General features: G+C 36.8%; 1 protein-coding gene across 2 annotated transcripts in view; it reads right to left on the bottom strand.

Annotated features, from left to right (window-relative positions):
• si:ch211-186j3.6 (neural-cadherin) overlaps nt 1-19,974 on the bottom strand; it is a 262,973-nt gene that overhangs the window by 57,625 nt on the left and 185,374 nt on the right. For both annotated transcript variants that reach the window (XM_017419612.3, XM_025006687.2), the window contains exons 26-27: nt 18,524-18,801; nt 11,144-11,358 (exon numbers count right to left, since the gene is read on the bottom strand). In XM_017419612.3, the coding sequence (XP_017275101.1) occupies nt 11,144-11,358; nt 18,524-18,801 (493 nt within the window). The remainder of the gene's footprint in view (nt 1-11,143; nt 11,359-18,523; nt 18,802-19,974) is intronic.

Genomic DNA, 19,974 nt, shown 5'->3' with positions numbered 1-19,974 from the left:
TATAATGATCAATTATAATTACTGTAAGACTTACTGTTAAAGAACACTTATTCCACATGAGGAAGGTCTCTAAAGGCTGTCAATAAAAACAGTTTAAGTTGCGCTGAAGGAAGACTGACATTTTCAACAAAAAATATGTTATGTTCATTTATTTATTGGATTGCAACAGGCAAAATGTATTGTCCCTGCTTACAGAGAGGAGGCTGAAGTGACTTTTTACTTTCTGCTAAACTTGGTTGTAGTCAGAATGGAAAAAAAAAGAGAAAAAAAAACATCGATACATGTTAATGAGTAGGTGATGTCATGAAACTCAGTTTAATATCAGTGCTGTACATTTCTCTGTTGGTGTAATTCAATTAAAAATAATTTTATGCCATTGGAGTTTATGTCTAAAAGCTTATTGTTTTTTAATTTTCCCCATGTCCCCCCTGAAGCTACACTCTTTATCATTCAGTGGCTGAACTAGACATTAAGTTTGCACTTAATTGTTTGATTTTAGGTTTCATTGGAAAAGCTCTCAATTTGCGCTTTATTGTTAAAATCTATCCTGAAACAGGAGGTTCAGCGACTGTGTAGAATAATTATTACCACAGAAAAATAAGGACAAAACTCTACTGTGAATTTTGCTCACATATACACTCAGATTTGTTGATGTATGGCAAAGTTGAAGCTGAAAGTCAAAAGCAGCTGCCGAAAATCAAATTCCCTCTTTGCTACTCTAACTTCTGTGTGTTTCTGAGTTCAGCTGAGCTTCCTTCATCCCTCTTATAACATCTTTTCCACTGTCAGTCTGTCTGTCAGCAGCCTTTCATCTCCTGCTTCTCTATTTTACCTCCTGACTTGCTTCACTCTTGCATTACCTTTTTTTCCACTGTAACTGACACTTTGCATTGAACAGCTTTCAAAAAATTTGCTAATGCTTTCTACAGACATTTCACTCCACTGTGTCTGTGTGAAAACCTATTTTTTGTCAAGCTTACTCATAAAAGCTGGAATTTTTGGAGCCAGTGTGCACCTTCTCAGCTGATTTCATAACATAGATCCTACTGCAAATTAACCTTGAGCTAAATGTAATTATGGCTTTTTGAGTAAATAATATGCAGTTTTGTATTTCTTTTTTAATTGTGTTGTGAAGGCAGAGCAGTGTCTTTGGGAGCATATTCATTAAGCTGCCTCTGATGTACTCTAGGTAAAAAACAAAAAGATGACAACCTGGCAGTGCTGTTTTTTTTTTCCAATTCAGAGTGAATTAGCCATATGTAGTAGTCCAAGTGAGGATACTACATATCATAAATTATCCAATGAATTTTAATCTACTAGCTGAGGCCTGAAAATTGGCTGAAAGAACAGAATAAATTCATGATTTCAGCTCAATCCAAAACTATTCTCCTTTGTTTAGATTGTATACTGTTGGCTTTACACTCTGCTGGTTTCTCACTTACCTAATTTATCTCATTCTCACACAGTGTCCCACTTGGGACCCTTCACCTATTTTCACTTTTTATCCCTTACTCCTCCAATTTTCATCCAAGATACCTCAGCCTCAGAGGACTTTCTTTCCATCGCAAGCCTCAGTTTATGTCAGCATTATACATAAATAAACATGTGTATATCAAATGGAAAGAGGAGCAGAAATGCACATGAACACAGTAATACAGACAGGTCCCCAGACCCAGTTAAAGGACAGCTTGGGCAAATAATTATTTAGAATGGTTGTGAGTTGACACATCAATCACCTCAGAGGATAAACACAAACTTCAGACATCTCAAAAAATAAAAACAAATAAAAAAATATCTCACTAGAATAGGAAGTGGGGGGAGCAGGTTAAAACAACTACAGAGGACAATGCTGAAGATATATCAGCAGAGTGTAAAGCCAACAGTATAAATATATATATATATATATATATATAGTTTAACCCTTTTGCCTGGGTTATTCACCAGTCTAAGCTTTATGGGAGAGTGGTAAAACAGAGAACTACTGTTAAAGAAAACTCATATCAAATCTTGACTTGAGTTTTCCAAACATCCACAGTCAAGTGCTTCTATGCAGCCAGCCCTGGATAGCTTGTAAAGATAGAAGGTAAAATTGATGCAGCAAAATATAGGGAAATCCTGGAGGTTGTAGCACAGTCTCTCCCATCTCACCTGCTGAAGCTTGGAACTCCTTGAGAGTGCTCCCAGGTGTCTTGGTAGCCTCTCTCAGTATTCTCTTTCTTGTTACTTAGTTTGTGAGGACCTGCTCTTGGTAGATTTACACGTCCCATATTCCTTTAAGTTCTTGATGACTGATTTAACAGAATTCCTGAGGAAGTTTAGGGCCTTAGAAATCCTGTTGTATCATCCCCTGACTTGATCTTTTCAAAAATCTTTTCTCAGAGTTGAATTATAACCGTCACATTAAAGGGGGAGCATGTTCATGCAGTCAGTGATTTTACATTACATATTTTTATTTAACTGGCATTACATTGTTGACATTTATTTTAGTTTTGTCACTGAAGAGGGCTTTTAATTTATTTTTTATTTTCATAAAGTCTCATTTATATTGACAGTGACTGATGTATAATAGCAATAAAAGGTTAAAGCCTCCAATGGGGATGAATACTTTTTACAGGCACTTATATATATATATATATATATATATATATATATATATATATATATATATATATATATATATAATATATATATATATACACACAAAGAGAGAGAGAGAGTGTAAAGGCATAAAGTACCACCCAGAAAGTAAGAAGGCCAAGCTGAAGACCGATGGCAAGAAGGATAAAAGACAGAGTGAGACAAAGAAAGAAAAAAAAGATCAATTATGCAGCCAAAAAATTTTGAAGGGGGAAATGAAAGCATCCATAAAAGTACCAGCAAACTAAACATAATCTGTTCACCTACAGTTGGCACCAACTAGTTAGAAACATTTTACAGCCATATGACTAAACCAAAAAAAAAACCAACCAAAAAAAAAAACATGCACATTATTGTTGTTACAATATAAACAATATTTGCTTAAACTGTGTTTTGGTGCTGTGCCAATTGTAAATGGATAGTAAGTATGTGAAAGAGCCCAAAGAGACATACAAAGAGAGATGGATAAGAAAAGAAAAAAAGAATGATTGTGAAAGGCTTGCTGGAGTGAAGCCGACTGGAAGGCCAAATGGGATCTTCATAGGAGCCGGCATGCCTTTTAAATGGTCCTGGAGCAACAGGGTTAGGACAAGACTTTGCTCTTAAAGGGCTCATCCACACGACCATGCTCCTTTTCTGCTACTCATACGTAATTCATTACCTCCTACTCTGACAAAGACAGGAGGCAGAGAGAGCGAGAGAGAGGATAAGAAAGAGTTAGAGAGTGCAGAAGTGTGTGCTTTGTCTACAAGGCAAGTTTGAACTCCCACAGAGTTAGGGGTCTCTTAAATATAAAAAAAAATTTCCTCCTCCTCTCAGGGCCTGAAGATACACAGGAGTCAAACCGAGAGCATATGGACTGCATAAACAGCATTACAAATCACACTGCTATGCCCCCCGTCACACACACACAAACACCAGTCCCACAGACACTCAAGCCCACAGAAGTCAGTCTGTGTACAAATCAGCAGGCGAAACAGCAAGTTTAGAGCACAGATCTCCTTGTATAAACGATCTGTCAGATAGCTAGCCAGCCCTGCAGTCAATGCATATTGGATCTCTGCATCCAGCAGATCCTTTTTAAAGCCGGTATAGAGCCAGGCTTGAAGGAACTGCTGCATCACAGCTTAGTGAAAATTGAACATAATGCACATACAAATCTGTGCATTTATGTGTGCTGATGCTTGCTTGATTCATTTCCTTTCTTTCCCCATTTATGACCTATATTTGTCACCCAATCGTTCATTTTGATAGTGGCACCACATGAGCAAATAAACAGCTATATTAAGCGTGGATGTTCCTCTGGGTTTAAGGGAAATCCTTATCTGATTCCCTGTCGGCAAGTCATTCCAAAAGGGTCTTGTAATTAAACAAATTTCATTTGTCTTGTTAATTTGTTTATTGATTGGAAAAGCAGTGGTGGCCGCTGGCTGATAGGCTTTGCATGCAAGTGTCTAAAAGCAAGCCTATTGCTTCCAGTTATGTTTGTCTCTTATTGGTGATCATGCTGGGCACAATTTATTACAATGATAAACAATCTCTGATTAAAGCACAGGGGCAAGTTATACATGTACAGCAGTTTGATAAAACTATCTTCATCTGTTATTCTACAATTATCCACAATCTGCAGCAATAAATATCCTCTTTTTTTCTTTATTTTTATTAATATACTGTAAACATTGTAAAGTTTGTTTAATTTATCAATTAAGACATCAATATTATCAGCTGTCAATAAACTGACTGATTGGTAAATTAAACTTACTGCGGGTACTCCGGTTTCCTCCCACAGACCAAAAAACATGCATGTTAGGTTAACTGGTAACTCTTAAATTGTCCCTAGGTGTGAATGAGAGTGTGAATGGTTGTTTGTCTTGTTTGTCTCTGTGTGGCCCTATGATGGACTTGTAACCTTTTCAGGGTGTCCCCCGCCTCTCGCACAGTGACTGCTGGAGTTAGACACCAGCTCCCCGTGACCCGGAAAGGAAAAGAGAATAAAGAAAATGGATGAATGGATGGATGGATGTTAAACAAAAAGTTCAAACTAGATTGGCAGGTTTTTGTTCTCTTGCGATTTTTGTTATTTACAATGCTTTTTGTTTTTCAAAGAAAGTCTATTTTTAAAGGATTTAAAAATTCTTGGATACATGGTGATACTATTTCAACTTTATTTGCAAAATGAAGTTTGCTGCTGTTGAGATATATCAGGTATTTCTGCAAAATAAAGTGAGCAGGAAATGGGATGAAGTAAATCATTGTTTTGGACTGAAAGATGAAACAAAACAAACTGGATATATTAATTTGATTCTCTCAAACTCGGAGAAATGGGTTGACCATCTCTCTGGTTGCGCAGGAGCCACTGAAAATCCTCTCTGCTGAGTTCACCTGTGCTTTCTGTATGCTATTTGAATTTAGGCCGCCTCTGTCATCTTCTCCCTCCATGGAGAGGTAAGAACTCTTGATTGCCAATTCCTAAAACTCCTTGTTGTGTTCCTTAAACCATCACATTATTATGCTGAAAGAGGCCACTATCATCAGGAAATATTTTTTTCCATATTGCTGTAGAGTTTGTGTAGGAGGTATGTGTCAGAATCACATCCACTTTGACACATACCACCTATGTGGTATATGTCACTTCTAATATGTGAATGCCAGAAGTGAGCAAAATACTGCCAAAATTATAACGTTGTCATTTCTTTTTTATATATATAGTGTAATATGTCATGTCAACCTCAGGTAAATGACAGATACTGACTTGTCCATCGACATGGTTCAAAGGAAAACAGCTCATCAGATCAGATTATCATCTCCCCTTGCACTGTGGTTCAGTTCTGAGATAATAAACCAAGTTTGAACAGAATCATATTCTCATAATATTATTTACAGACACTGTCCCCTACTGGCTGTTTGCTTGTCGTTATCTTTTAGAGTGATCTACCAACACTTGGGTAAAAGTAGAAAAAAAAAAAAGTTCTGAAAACTACAGCTGTTCACAGCCACTGCACTGTAGATTTATAACAAATAAAACACTGTTGAGGATATACAAAAATAAATGCCAATCTGGCAAGTGGTGTGGCAGGATATGGCTCCCTCCCTCTCACAGACTCCAGATTAAAGGTTCAGGTTTGAATTTTAGCTGCATCATATTTTGGAAACTGCTTCAATCAAGTGCTGGAGGCCCTCCGGCACTGATGCCGAAAATCATCAGAAAAATTGATGCATGACTCCCATTCTCAATGCCAGATTCATTCTTCACAGCCACAACGCCTTGAAATCATGTTCATAAAAATCAAGTGCAGAACAGAAAATCACTTGACCATGCTTGGTCCATGGTCAAGTGATTTGTAGGAATATGGTGCCAGGAGCTAATTGCTCCTATTAGAGTCAGACAAGGCAGACAGACCTGGTGTGAAGATCTAGACAAATGCAATCTATTAGCCAGTTATGAAAGAAAATGAGAGTATTGCTACTCTGCATGATTCAGTAACACAACCCCAATTCTGAGATAGTATGGACATTGTGTAAAATAAATAAATAGGATAAGATGAACCCATATCTTATTTACATTTACAAATATTTAAAGAGACATTTACAAACTACTATAAAAGAAACCTCTTGTTATTCATCATACTTTGTGTTAAACAACATAATGGCTTTAGCTGGCAAGGTTTGTGCATCTTGTAATTCCTTTAATATTATTTTTATCCTTTGCAACATTTTAGAGTAACTAAAATTTTGAATTATTTTTTAGAAAAAAAAGTTCTATTTGATTTGTGGATATAGATCCTAAAAAAGTAAGAATTAAAAACAACAAAAAGGAAAATCTATATTGCCATAGCATATGTCATGTAAATGACCAACTGGAAAAAAACAAAGCAAAAGGATGCTCTAAAAATAATCTGTAAAGTGTATAAACACCTCTTTAGGCTGGTAAATCTTCAATATGATTAATCTAAAGGGTTTCTATACTTTATGAAGAAAATATGTGTCATTCTAAAAAAGAAAATGCCTGCAAACTTCTATGTATGCCGATGATCGACATGCATGAAAATGTGTAACATGAACAAAGCTTGGAACAAGTTGAGTGTCAGTGATTATAGCCTTCCATGTGCTTGTAAAGGTAAATGTATTTAAGATTAAATACTGTGAGCTTTTCTAGAGCAGAAGAGGTCAGCTTTGATTTGTTTTGTTATGTGTTCTACATGCACAAACAAGACACTGTGTTATAGCTATGTAATATCCTCTTATCCAAGTGGCCAGAGATTGGAAACTGCACGCTGCTGTGTTGCCAGTGTGTTTGAGCGTGTGAATGCCTTCTACTTTCTCTGGCCTACACAGCAAGGCTGGCTTGGCACAGCTGCCCTTCGGCAGGAAAAAGGGTGGATGAGTGGGTGGCTTTGGAAGAGAAAAGCGGCATCTGAATAAGAAGCTGAAGGTCTGCATGTGGTAGTATATATAAATGTGTGTGTGTGAGAAAGAAAAAGAAAACAGTGAGAAAAACGATCAGACGCAGTGGGCAGCATCCCTTAAAAATGCATTTCCTAAAGATAAAATCACACAATAATAATAATTTTAAAAAATCTGGAGGTAAAATTACTTAAGATTAATACATAAAAAAGCTGATCAGATTTTAAACAGACTTCTTTGACTCCAATTTATTTTTATTCTAATAATGAAATTATCCTTGAAAACTACACTCAACATCAAGTTTTACTACTGCTGTGGTCCCTGCCACCTTACTTATTAAGCTGAGCTCTTGTAATACAATAATGTTTGAATGAAACATTCAACTTTCAGTTCATGATATGTTTTATCTGAAAGTGAATCACCCTCTTTCATCTGATTCCTCTTGTATTTAAGCATTTATTCAATATTGCTTTTGTAACATTCATGTCAGGAGCGTATTACTGAAATTATCATAGTTTAATATTAGATGTGCTTGCAGTAAACTACTGATAAGGTACTGTACAGTTCTAATAGAAAACGAAAAATAAAAGAGCTGAGTCACATATGTGTGTTCACAAAATGTAATATAAAAAAGGGGGCTTACGCTCCTACCACCGGCTTAGCAACTTAACTTCAAATACACTCAGTAAAGAGGTAACAAATAGTACAAACAAATTAGATCCTAATCAGTAAAGAACACCCTCAGAGTAAACACTGGTGCTTTTCCCCTCCAGTTTCTCATGTTTATTTAATTTCTTCTTACACTGGATGACAATCTTGTGACAACATAAAAAGTCAACGAGAACAGGTGAATAAAAGCATTTCAACCATTTAAAAGCAAGCTCTTTGGATTCTTGTTTATATTCAAGTTTATTTTCATCCAAGTCAAAGAGCACCTCAGTTAGATCTGCACGAATCCAGGAAGAACTCCTGCACAAACCCAGGAAGTACTCCTACACAAACTTTGTTTAAAACAACAATGGTCTTTGCAGGGTCCTGGAGAGGTCTTCAGCATAGCATTAGGAACGCTATGCTGAATGGCTTTCCATTATCAGTGATATAGCGTAATAGGTTTGAAAATGCACAAAATATCTGTTGCAAGATCATGGGGGGTTGTCATTGTGGCAGCAGCATATTGAGGACCTAGGTGGAGTTTTAGGGAAGTGTGGTGGCAGAAAATCCATGATGTGGGGTATGTTTGCAAATCAAGTTGGCGAATACTAGTAGTGCAGCTATGTTGTGATTGGCTTCGCAATGAGGGAGGTTTTCCAAATTGCCGACATCTAATCGTGTTCTAATAGGCTGTGGAAAGTGTGCCCAGAGTATCTTCCAGTGTGGAAAGGCCTTACTACATCAGTTCCAGCTACAATCCACTTTGTTATAGTGGGGCTCACCTTTTATCACTTCTTTTATTTTTGACCTTTGTGCTTTCTCCAATGTATTGCAGAGTTCATTGACAAAAATACAGTTCATAATTTCCCTCTGTATGAACTGAACATACAATATACTTCCCTGTCTGCCTTTTAGGTCTTGTAGCTTTTATTTATTTCCTTTTAACTAAACCTACCCTAGTCAAAAAGGTGGTTTAAGGGACAGAATTTAACAATATTTTAATATGAAAATCCTACTAAAAATAGGCAGTAACTAATTTGTTCTTTTTAACTTTGATATAATTGAAGTTCCTCTTAAATTGAGCTTTAATGTATTTAAAACTGTTTATATATCAAATTGTTTTGAACAATTCAGCAGTTTTATTAATCAATTTTTAACAATAGTCCATAAAATATTTTGATGAGTGAATCAGGAATGTCACTTGAAATTCATCCATAAAACCACAGGTAATGGCAGTAATGTTACAGCCATTTCTCTCCTAAGCATTTTGCTTAATCTTAGAACTAATATGTGTCAAAACCTAATTTTCAAACCTAAGAAAAGAGCCCAATTTTAACAAACAGAAATAATTGTGTAATAATATTATTGCTACTGATTTATTTAAAGGTCAAGAGTCAATATGTAGATTTCTGGAAATCTCATTTTATTCCAATCAGCATTTTCATGGAGGTCAAAATGGGGGCTGGACTAGTTTAAAACTTACATGCTGCAGTGCAGTAATATTAAGCTCCAGCTCAGTCTGGGCTTGCTGATGGATTTGTTACATGCAGTAGGTCAACCTTGAAACAAGTTAATTAGAGCTCTAAATATATACAGCCTGGCTCTAATTACATGCTGCACATGGATTCCACTAACAACTCAACTAACCTAATCCTAAGTTTTACGACCCAATAATGAATACACACGCAACGCACATAAATACACAAAATAGGCCACAAATGCAAGAAAAAAACAAAAAACAAACAAAACAAGAAATCAGGAATTATACTGCAAACCTGCCCATAATATGCACCCAAACAGCAATGTACAAACAACACATCCGGCTCTTTTGGCAGACCTCGCCTCCCACACATTACTTTGGCAGTGATCGAACAACAGCATCTCTCCTGAGAGGGAGGACCAGTGCAAGCAAAGAGGTAGCAGGAGAGCCAAGGAAGTGTGAGTCTATCAGATTAAGATCCTAAATACACCAAGATCTACAACACTTTTTGTCCCCTCGTTTTATCTGTCTATAATTCCTGCTCTTGATCAAACTGGTTTTATTGTCCTCAGAGATCAAGATTATTACTGCAGTTACTTTACCTTTCCAGCTACCAACATCATTGCAACAAAGCTCTGCTCACACCTATACTGTGTATACATCTTTTTACACAAATTGTGCAATGTTTTTTCTAGTGAGTAACAAAACTGTGTGTATAACAAAAAACATGAATTACTTAAGGCCGCCTTGACAATAGATGATGGCCTTGCTACGCACTTCAAAACCTATTAACATGATTGTGGGAAACTTAGGAAACATTTTTCAGTGTGAGGGAAACCATGACACTGCTATGCTCTTAGTCCTCACCAATTTTTCCCTCATTATTTTCCGTGTCCTTGAAATGGTTTCATGTGTCTTCACCATGCTTTTTACACCTGCCCTGATATGGCTATCTCAGTCTCAGGATGCAACTACATGCTAGAAGATCGCACCATGCTAATATAGCATAACTGAATTGAGCATTACATCTGTGCTAGGTTGATTCCATGACCATGTCTTGATCGCGGTTGTAACCTAGGCATGGGGCCAGCATGGCCAATTCTGACAACCAAGGAGAGTTGTCATCCAATGTGAAGGGGATCTTAGCCAATGCTAAGTTGATGCACAACAGGAATTCACATTGAAATTGGTATTTGTTTGAGACAGCTCTCAGTATAAAGGCTTATTTGCACTGACCATTTCTGCCTGACCAGATTTAGGTTGGGGTGTCGGTGTAACTGATAGAATATACTCTTTTTCAGTTTTGCTTTCAGGCCACAGACACTTCATACAGTGGTAAAGACATTCAGTCATAAATCTTTGTCAAGTATCTAGTTCAACATAGATCTAGGTGAGGACTATGATGAAATGTGGGGCCACATGATTTCTGTCCAGCAGCAAAGCAATGCTAATCAGTCATGAGCTTCTTTCTATTTTCAGCAGACATTTTATTTAACGTCTTAAAATAAAATAAATAAATACAAATATAAAGACTTCATCACTGTCATTGGCAAACTAAACGCTACCTGATTTGAACTTTACTAGATATTTCCCCTCACCATTATTCTACCTTAGCTCCATTCCTTGATTATTCACTTCCATTGAGATATGGTCATAAGCTTCACTTTGATGTGATTTGTGCATAAAGTCACATTATACTGTCAAGCCTGATTGTGGTAGAGTCTGGAATTATGTGCAAAATCAAAACATATAAGTGATTTAAGGACTGTTGCTTGTGCAGTTCTTTATACAGTGAATAAATTTATCTTTGTCATCCAACAGACCACCTGGTCTGATTTAGCTAACCTTCATTTACTTTTTTCAGAAATGTGACATTATCAAAAACAGTAACCATGGTCTGCAACTCCCAAGCTAAACCATTTTGGACCAGAGATAAATGAGGCATGTTTTTAGGCTTCAAGCGTTTCATACCTATGGCCATGAAGTCCTCATGGTCCCAGGTTTGCAGCTGGGCGAGCGGGCCGCTGTACAGCAGCAGTCCATCAGCCACGTCTGTGATGAACTCCAGCGACACATGGCTCTCAAAGCAAGGCATCATAGGAGGAAACCAGGCATAGCCATTGCCATGGAAACTGTGCTTGTTCTGTTGGCATTCAGGTCCCTCAAACTGAGCTGGGCATTGGCACCTTACAAAGAAGAGAGAGGGAAAAAATGGCAAAATTACATGTGAAAAGTTTTTAGCGGAAGCAATAAATAGATAATTTAGTTTCTAGCACCATATCCAGAAAATGTTATTATGCAACTTAAAAAACACATTTTATTCCTCACACCTTTTGAACCACATTCTGCTTTTTATTCATTTATTTTTTTAAGAATTTTTGCAGTATGTAGGCACTCAGCATCTTTAAGCCGAGTTATTTTCTCCTTTCAGGCAACGTTCCCCTTTCGGCTATCACTCACTCTCTGCATGTTTCACAGATGCAGATGTTCTCATTAGTGGCAGAACCACAGGAGGGGAATCACTGCATCACTAGGAAACTCCTCTCTCTCTGTATTTTCAGATATCCACGTCCTCATTTGTACTGTTGCTTCCTGTCAAAACTGCACTTCTCACCTCTTCTCCTCAGGAAGATTTCATTCTTTTTTTTGTCATCTTTTCAGTCACTACCCACTTATTCCTTTTACAGTGATAGACGTTTTTGACAAAAACAATTCTTTTTGATCATTTTTTCAGCATACATCCTGATTGTCAGGTAAAAAAATTCAGTTAACCAACTGAAATTGGGGTACTTTGATATTCAATCTTATTTTAACCTTTTAAAAAAATGTAAAACAGCTGAGCACTATTCATATTAAAACCTATTTTTAATTACTTTTTTAAAACCTCTGCAGGTTTCTATTAAACCAATAATTACAGGAAAAAGTGGATTGAGTGAGAGAATGATGTTTGTAAAACGTGTAAAGTCAAAGGTACTGAGTTCTCTTTTCTTGCATTGCTGAGGAGCAAATTCTCATCTGTTGCTTCAAAGTTCACTTAAGACAAACATTATCTAAAAGTCGTCTGCTTGTATCTTGTCTTGTTTTATGAACTGAAATTAAAGACTTTTGGAAAAAAAAATGCTTTTGACACTTTATTTGTACCTATTATGTGGCCTATTACAACACAATAGTTGCACTAATATTGTGCTTTCAAAAGAGATCATTACTAGCTAGAAAGTTTTTGAGAATTAATCTGCCATATGCTGACTTGTGATCTCGGTTTGCCGTGTTTTCTCAAATTGGGTTCTGCAGCTTCTAATCAAAGGTTACTAAGTTGAATCTGTGTCAGCTATGTTCAACACAACACAGTGAACAAAAAAGAGCTTTAAACTTGTTTGAAGACAAATTCTGATGAGATATTTGATGTTTTTGACAATCATTTTCTGTTTTTTGTTTTTTTTTCCCCGAACTATGTTGAAACTGTAGAGCCACCTGATTAAACTTTTTTAAGCCTTTTTTCCCTTCTCATTGATTTGGAGAAGAACATTGGAAAACATAAATACAGTATAATACACTTCCAATCACTGATTATTATTGGGCAATATTTCAAACCATTATGAAAAAGGAAAACAAAAAAAGAAGTATTTCATTGTATTGTTATTTATAGCGATGGCTAATGTCACTTAGGCTGCTTCCTTAATTCAGCTCTTAAACTGAGGCTTTTGAGTGAAGCATAGAGACCCCAGTAAAATGTTCTTGCCTGTATTTCCATTTTTGTAATGTCACCCTAATTCTAATTCTCTGTGCACAATCTGAGACATAGTTTTAGTTGAAACCCTACAATCCTCTTACGGCAGATTTGTTTTGCTCATTCGTGGTCTGCTGGGAATTAGGTTCAACGATGGGCCGGGTGCTGTAATCCCGCCCCGCCCCTCAACTCACTCCCTCCTGAAATCTCATTATTAATCCCAGTGCATTGATTATCTGCATGTTCTTGCTTCAATCTTGGACTGTAATCTGTTTGTGTTTGTTTGCGATGGGGTGTGGTCATATCTGAAAGCCAGTGAAGCAGAAAACTATCCTCCAGCAATTTTATCTTTTATTAACTCTTATCTGTACGTGTTCTTTCACCCCCTCACTTCTCTTGTCCGGCACTGTTTTTATTTTTCAGTTATCTTTCCTCCCATTTTACTCCTTATCATACACTTTAATCAGTTATTCTATTTTTTTCATCCTTACTCTGCAAAAACATTTTCTATCCGTTTCTTTAGTCTCCTGTTCAGATTCTTCCTCTACATCCCCAACTTTCAGATTTCCATTTCCCCCCAGTCTTCTTCATCACTTTTCAATCACACTTGTCTAGTCTTTACTAAAATTTCTTCTTATTTATTTCTCTCTTTCTCATTTCATCTTCATTTTCTCTGTTTCTGACATCCCACATTTTATCTACTTTCCTTCTCTGAACCTTGAGAATCACACAGCAGATGTTGCAGGGCTCAGACACTGTAGCATGATTGAAAATGTGACAATCATGCAGCAGCTGTGACCCTGGCAACCTTACCTGTTCTGCCTTGTTCTCTCACTGACATCTGTTTGACTGATACTTCATGAAGAACATTTTCCCACATTTCCACTCAGGTCTGCATTTTCATAAAATAATTGCAGCAAGTTTTTAAAGCCATGTTGATTATTTTGTATTTTATAACAAATGCAAAAAATGAAACAGTATTTTCAAATGTTCATCTGTATTTGATGTTCTTGTTTTTGTGTCTTGGATTGAAAATCTATGTCAATGCATTGTCATTTCAATAAAACACAAATCCATACATGGTTCAAAAATGTAATCATAAGACAAAAGTAAAAATAAAATTACTCTGAGCAACTTTATATTGATTTGCAGGGGCCACTTTCTTTCCATACAAAGTGGACTGGAAACATGGAGACAAAATCCCAAGCATACATAAAGGCAACATGTCTGGAAACCAATGATGTCTCTGATGTTTTGTCAGTAAAAAACAACAAATCAAACCACTGCTCACTGACCAAGCAGTCAGTGAGCAGTGGCTGGACAACTGGACTATCACAACTCCTCAATAAAAATAAAAAGAATTAAATAAAAAAAATCAACAAACAAAACAAAACAAAAATAAAAAACTTTGGCCTAATCCCAATAGCTTGAACAAAAGACAGTATTTTGAAATCTTCACACCAACTGCGTAGCTATTAGTTGTGCCTACATGCTCTCTATTCAAGGGTTGAATCCCCACAAAAAAGGCATTGTAATAACAATTCAAACATAAACAAAACAAACACTGATATACATATTGACAGGGTTATTTTTAAGCAATAACTAACTAAATAAATCTGGTTTACATTCATGAATGAGGGAGTCCAACACAATATCCATTTTGCTTTAGAACAATGTCTAGAGGAGTGTAGTTTATGAGCAAGAAAATAGAAATAATATTTGAAGGATTTGTGTTCTTTTGTATGCAGGTGTGAGTAAATGTGTGAGTGCATGGGGGTAATTCAAGGATTTTGTCTAACATGAATCCAGTGAGTCACCCTGCTCAGGTCCAACAGTGAGCCACATTACATGCTCGCCTTGCCAGCCAGAATCAAATCCTGCCCTTTTCACTCGCTGCTTCTAATTAAATGAAGCTGAAGGGTAAAATTACCTTCTACAAGTCGCAGCACAAAAGCTTTGTGGATACACGTGTGACAGAGGGTTTTGTTCATTTGCATCTATGTATGTTTAGAAGGACAGTGTGTGCTTGTGTGTGTGAGTGAGTGTGGGTGTCTGTGTGTGTGTGTGTGTGTGTTCATGTCCATGCTACTGCCTCTAGATGAAAGTATCTAGGCATATTAGCAGAGAAAAACAAACAGCAGCTGCTTTAATTTTGTTTTCTGTGATGTCTAAATTCTGCCAAGGTCCAGTCAATATGTGGGTACAAGTGTTTGTGTGTGTGTTTATCATCAACTTTCTCTATTTCTTCACATTATGCTTTGGGAGGTAAATTCTGCAATATACAATATTATCAATAATTCTAATATAGCAGAGTATTATATGTAAAATGCTATTTACAAAAATAGTGTACTGTGTTCAATTTGATAAACAGGTAATTGGTTAAATGGTATATTTTAGATTACTAACCTCACTCACCTTTTATTACTGTCACCTGTCTCCATATGAAAATAATTAAATTAACAGTTAATTCTCACATTGGCTAAAAAACAATCTTTTAACAATGTGGAGAGAAAAAAAAATATCTATTTTACTTCTAAACCAATAGAAGTTTGAACATTGACTGTTAATTTCATCATAAGATGCAAAGTTTGCATGGCGTTCAAGTTCAAACCGATAAAGGCTCGTTCCCACTCACTGATGATGTATTTAATTGGTTGCAAAGAGCCCTTCAATTCCATCATTAAAAAGTCAACCCTGAGGATATGCAGTGCATCAGGCTGAAGAACGTCAAGTTTAAACAGGGTCACTGAGTCTCTTCTACTACAGGAAGCACCCAGGAGCTTAACTTCATACATATTTGGAGTTGAAAGAATTTGTTGAAAGGTTATCACCTCAGTTATGTTCTTGTTTATAGTCATTTATGCTAATGAAGACACTTCTTCTGTTCATATGTTTGTTGGGGAGTCGACACAAAATCTGACATCATGTGACAGCTAACATGGCAGATTTTTTTTTTTTTCTAGTCAAAAATGTAAATGGTGGAATGCTGGAAAAGACAAAAGCATACCAGAATGGTGTCTTGAGTTTGTCTTCCCAAGAATATTTTGAAGATCTACTTGGTCTGTGGAATCTACTGCTAACCTGAATGTCTGCCTACAATTGGGTATTAAATACCACATGAATACAATCCCCCTCATTGGAGTACATGCAAGAAAATACTGTATAATGGCAGAGGTTTGTTCTGCTAAGTTTACCTTTTAAGGTGTTAAGACATTTTAACTCAGACACAGCTTGTGCTTGTGGTGAAATATACAGACATGCACCATGCGGTGCAAAAACAGTTTATTTTTATATTTTGTTTTGTTGTTTGTCTTCTTGTTCTTTTTTCCCTGTTGTGAATCAATGCATGAATCAATTGCCAGTGTGCTTTAGGAAAGACTGAACAGCCTTTTTCCCTGATGGGGACAAACAAAAACTCAATGCTCAGGCATATGATGGAACCAGTGTGATGAGAGGACAGCAGGCTGTAAATGACAGTAATCTGATGATACTTGTCTTGTCAATGACCTGATTGAAATAAAAGGAAAAAATTAAAAAAAGCAGATTGCTTCAATTTTAATAATTACAATAATAATTAAATTAATGGTATCCTTTGAACGGACCATAATTGCCATCTTTACAACAACTGCAATGCAGCTTTTACCACTTTCAAGCAAAACTAAATCTTAGTATAGCAAGCAAAAAATTACTTGAGCAAGTCTTTCAAAACATTCTGTGATTTGTACGTTTGGTAAAAATAAATAAATAAATAAAAAATAATAGAAAAAAAAAGATCCATTCCAAAAAGAAATGAACAAACATCACAGTTTATTTAAAACTCTGCAAGCATACTCAGAATAAAATGGACTATTTGCCTCTTTTTGTAGTGGCTGCTGTCCACACTTCCAACAAAAACTCATTCAAATGTGAAACTTCTCCAAATGAAGATGTATGTCAGCTGTAATCGTTACCAGCTGTTACAGCGTTCAAGAAATCCCTTTAGCATGCATAAAATTAAGTGTAACTTCATTTGAATTCAACCTCATCTACTATCGCAACACACCGGTGAAAACAACATACTCTAATCCTAATGACCAAAGTGAGTAAAATAGACTGGGGACTTTAGTTTGAAAACTCACCTGTTTGGCAATTATTAAAACATTTGCTGACTTAAATACAAATTTTCCTAAGTGGAACTGGGTAGGTTTGATTTATTGGTTTGGTTCAAAATTTTTACATCATCAAAATCATTCGATGGAGAGTTTTGTTTATTTTTTTCTTTTACATTCAGAAAACATCTACCATATAATTAGATGCACACATACCAAGGAATTAATGATTTTATATCTTGTCACAACTTTTTCATATAGGTTCTCTAACCATGTTCATTTAGATTGTATACATACCATTCTCTTGATAAGTACTTTGTAGAAAAAGAGATGTTGTATACAAAAAAATAAATAAATAAAAAATAAATAAATAGATTTGTTGAATTGTTGGATTCAGTCTGAACCCTAAACTATTTTCAGATCAGAATTTCAAAAAAAGTCACATTGTCTCTTGGTCATTTTCGCTCTCTGGATCTCCTTCAACTTGTTTTTCTCTTTTCATCTGATTTCAGTTTCAAGACTATCTGCCAGTCACAATGCTAGATACGTCCGTGTGAAGGGAGGAAACATCTGTTTTTTAGCCTAAAGCCACAAAGTTGGAGTACAGACACACCTTCATATTGAATAATTTCTGTTGAATGGAATATTAATAATGACCTAAACACATAATTATTGTTCCTGTTTTATAAATTTAAAATCAAAGAACCTAAAGACTGAAATACAACTACTTTCCACACCTTGGTCATAAATTATTGAAAACAAAAATCCCTGTGAAGTTCACTCTGTTCACTTTTGGGTCCCCTTCACACTGAATGACAACCCTGATACAACATAAAAATTAAAATAACAAATCAGCCAGACTTAGATGGTCTTTATAAGGTCTTGGCAAAATTGTCAGGCATGTAATATGAATATAGTGGGCTCCCTTTACATGTGATGGAGCATAATAGGTCAACAATGGTTTGAACAAAGCACAGAACTTTCATAACAAAATCATGTTAGTTTATCATTGTTGTGGCAGCATATCAGGGTCCTGGGTAGAGTGTGGTGGATGTGCATCAATGACATGGGGCCTGTGTGCACCAATGTGGCTTGGTCGTTGAGAATTTGAAACAGAACTGGTCTCATGGCTAAGCTACAATCATGAGTGTGACAAGGTCATGGAAACAAGACATGATACATGTAGTTGTATCTTTGCATGATCTGAGAGAGATGTGCTAGGTTGAGAGTATACAGTATGATAGATTTGATGGATAGAATCTCTGGGACATAGAAATTAGCAGGAAAAAACTATTTGGTGAGTACTAAAAGAGTAGCTGTGTCACTATTGCCTTCACAATGAAGGAAGTTTTCTAAATTTGCCACAATCCAGCCATGGTCTTTCAGATTGTGTAGGTTGTGGAGAGTGTAGTGTCATCATCATCATCCAGTGTGACAGGGGCCTTATGAAAAGCATGTCAAACTGAGATGTACCAGCAGTGTCTTGGTGGGTGCTCACACACATAAAGCTGGCGCTGACAATTAATTTAAACTCACCTGTAACCATGCTGAGTGTCCACACACACGCCTCCATTGAAGCAGGGGTTTCTGGGATATGTAGCGCAGGACTGATGGGACTGCTCTCTCCCTGGGCACGAGCACACAGCTGTGGATTCCACCGTCACAGATACTAGACTCATAGTCCCACAATCCACCACTGTGGGAGTGTCTCGCACATTTAAAACATTGGTGCAGCCACCTGCACTGCTGCACTCTGAACTACGGCACTCATCTACACGGATTTGAAACACGCTGACTTGCAGGAAGGACTGGAGCTGCACAGAAACAAACAAAAGAAGAAATATGTTATTAGCTGAGAAACTGACATCATAACTAGTAAAAGACAAATACATTTTAGAGGCGTTTTCTGCAGCTTTTTAAGCACTGTTTTAAGAGAGAGTATTCTGGTTTCCTCTTTTGGAGACTGACTTAAACTCGAGTTCCTATCACTGCAGGCAACATAACTCTTGGTTGTTGTTTTGTTCTTGCATCTCTCAGAGTTGTACGACAGGATGTATTTTCTTTTGCACTGGCACCAACTACTAGCAGGGTGATAGTACAGAGACAGCAATCCCTCACCAACGGCCCACACACAAACACTGCCAACTGTGTTGGATCAATGTACAGAGAGAAAACAGAAGCACTGCAGTCTGGTGATGAACTAAGGTCTCTGCAGTGGTGAATGAGTGAGTTAGGCTACTTATTTTTACTTCTTTATCTTTGCAAATGCCTTAAAAGAATAACAAAAAAGTTTCCCAACATAACTACATAATTCAGTTAGCCAGACACAGTGTTTTAAACTATGGTGACTTTGCTCAAACTTTTCTTGACCTTTGTCTGCATACGTTTCTCAAACTTGTACACAGCATGGTGAGTGCTAACAGCTTCTCCAGTGAAACACCTGCAGTGCAGTTGTGTTTGATTCTGACAATGGAGATGTGGCTTTTTTTTCCCTCTCTCATCTTTCTTTTAACTAGCTTTGAGTTAATTTATTCTTTTGCCGCTTCAGATTTTTGCAGTTTTGGTCACCATACTCCCATACTTTCTTGAGTATAAAAAGCAGCCACCTGCCGCGTGTCTCTTCATGCTTACTGTGGCCCAATTTGTACCTACCATGCCCTGTTTCATCATACTACCATACTAGCCCATGGTTCCGCTTCATTCTCACCTTGGCAGCTGCCACAAAGTTGATGATTTATTCCACAACAATAATAATAACAACTAGAAAGTTCCTGGAGAAACTTTGACGGGGCCTGCCACGATGTGCGTCCGTGCTGAACCAAGATGGCTCGACGAGCTGATCAGTTGCAGACAGGAATCATAAAGGGCTGGTCCTAAAGATGTGAGGTGTCCGCCTCTTAAGTTTGATCTGTCTACTGTAAACGGTTGCAGAGTTGGAGTTCATGGACTGTTCTGACCTTGACCTTTGACCTTGTGACCTTGAACTC

This window comes from Kryptolebias marmoratus, linkage group LG15 (genome assembly GCF_001649575.2).
Source record: "Kryptolebias marmoratus isolate JLee-2015 linkage group LG15, ASM164957v2, whole genome shotgun sequence".
In the NCBI taxonomy this organism is placed as follows: domain Eukaryota; kingdom Metazoa; phylum Chordata; class Actinopteri; order Cyprinodontiformes; family Rivulidae; genus Kryptolebias; species Kryptolebias marmoratus.
The sequence above is the reverse complement of the archived record's forward strand: the minus strand, read 5'-3'. Positions and strand labels throughout refer to the sequence as shown.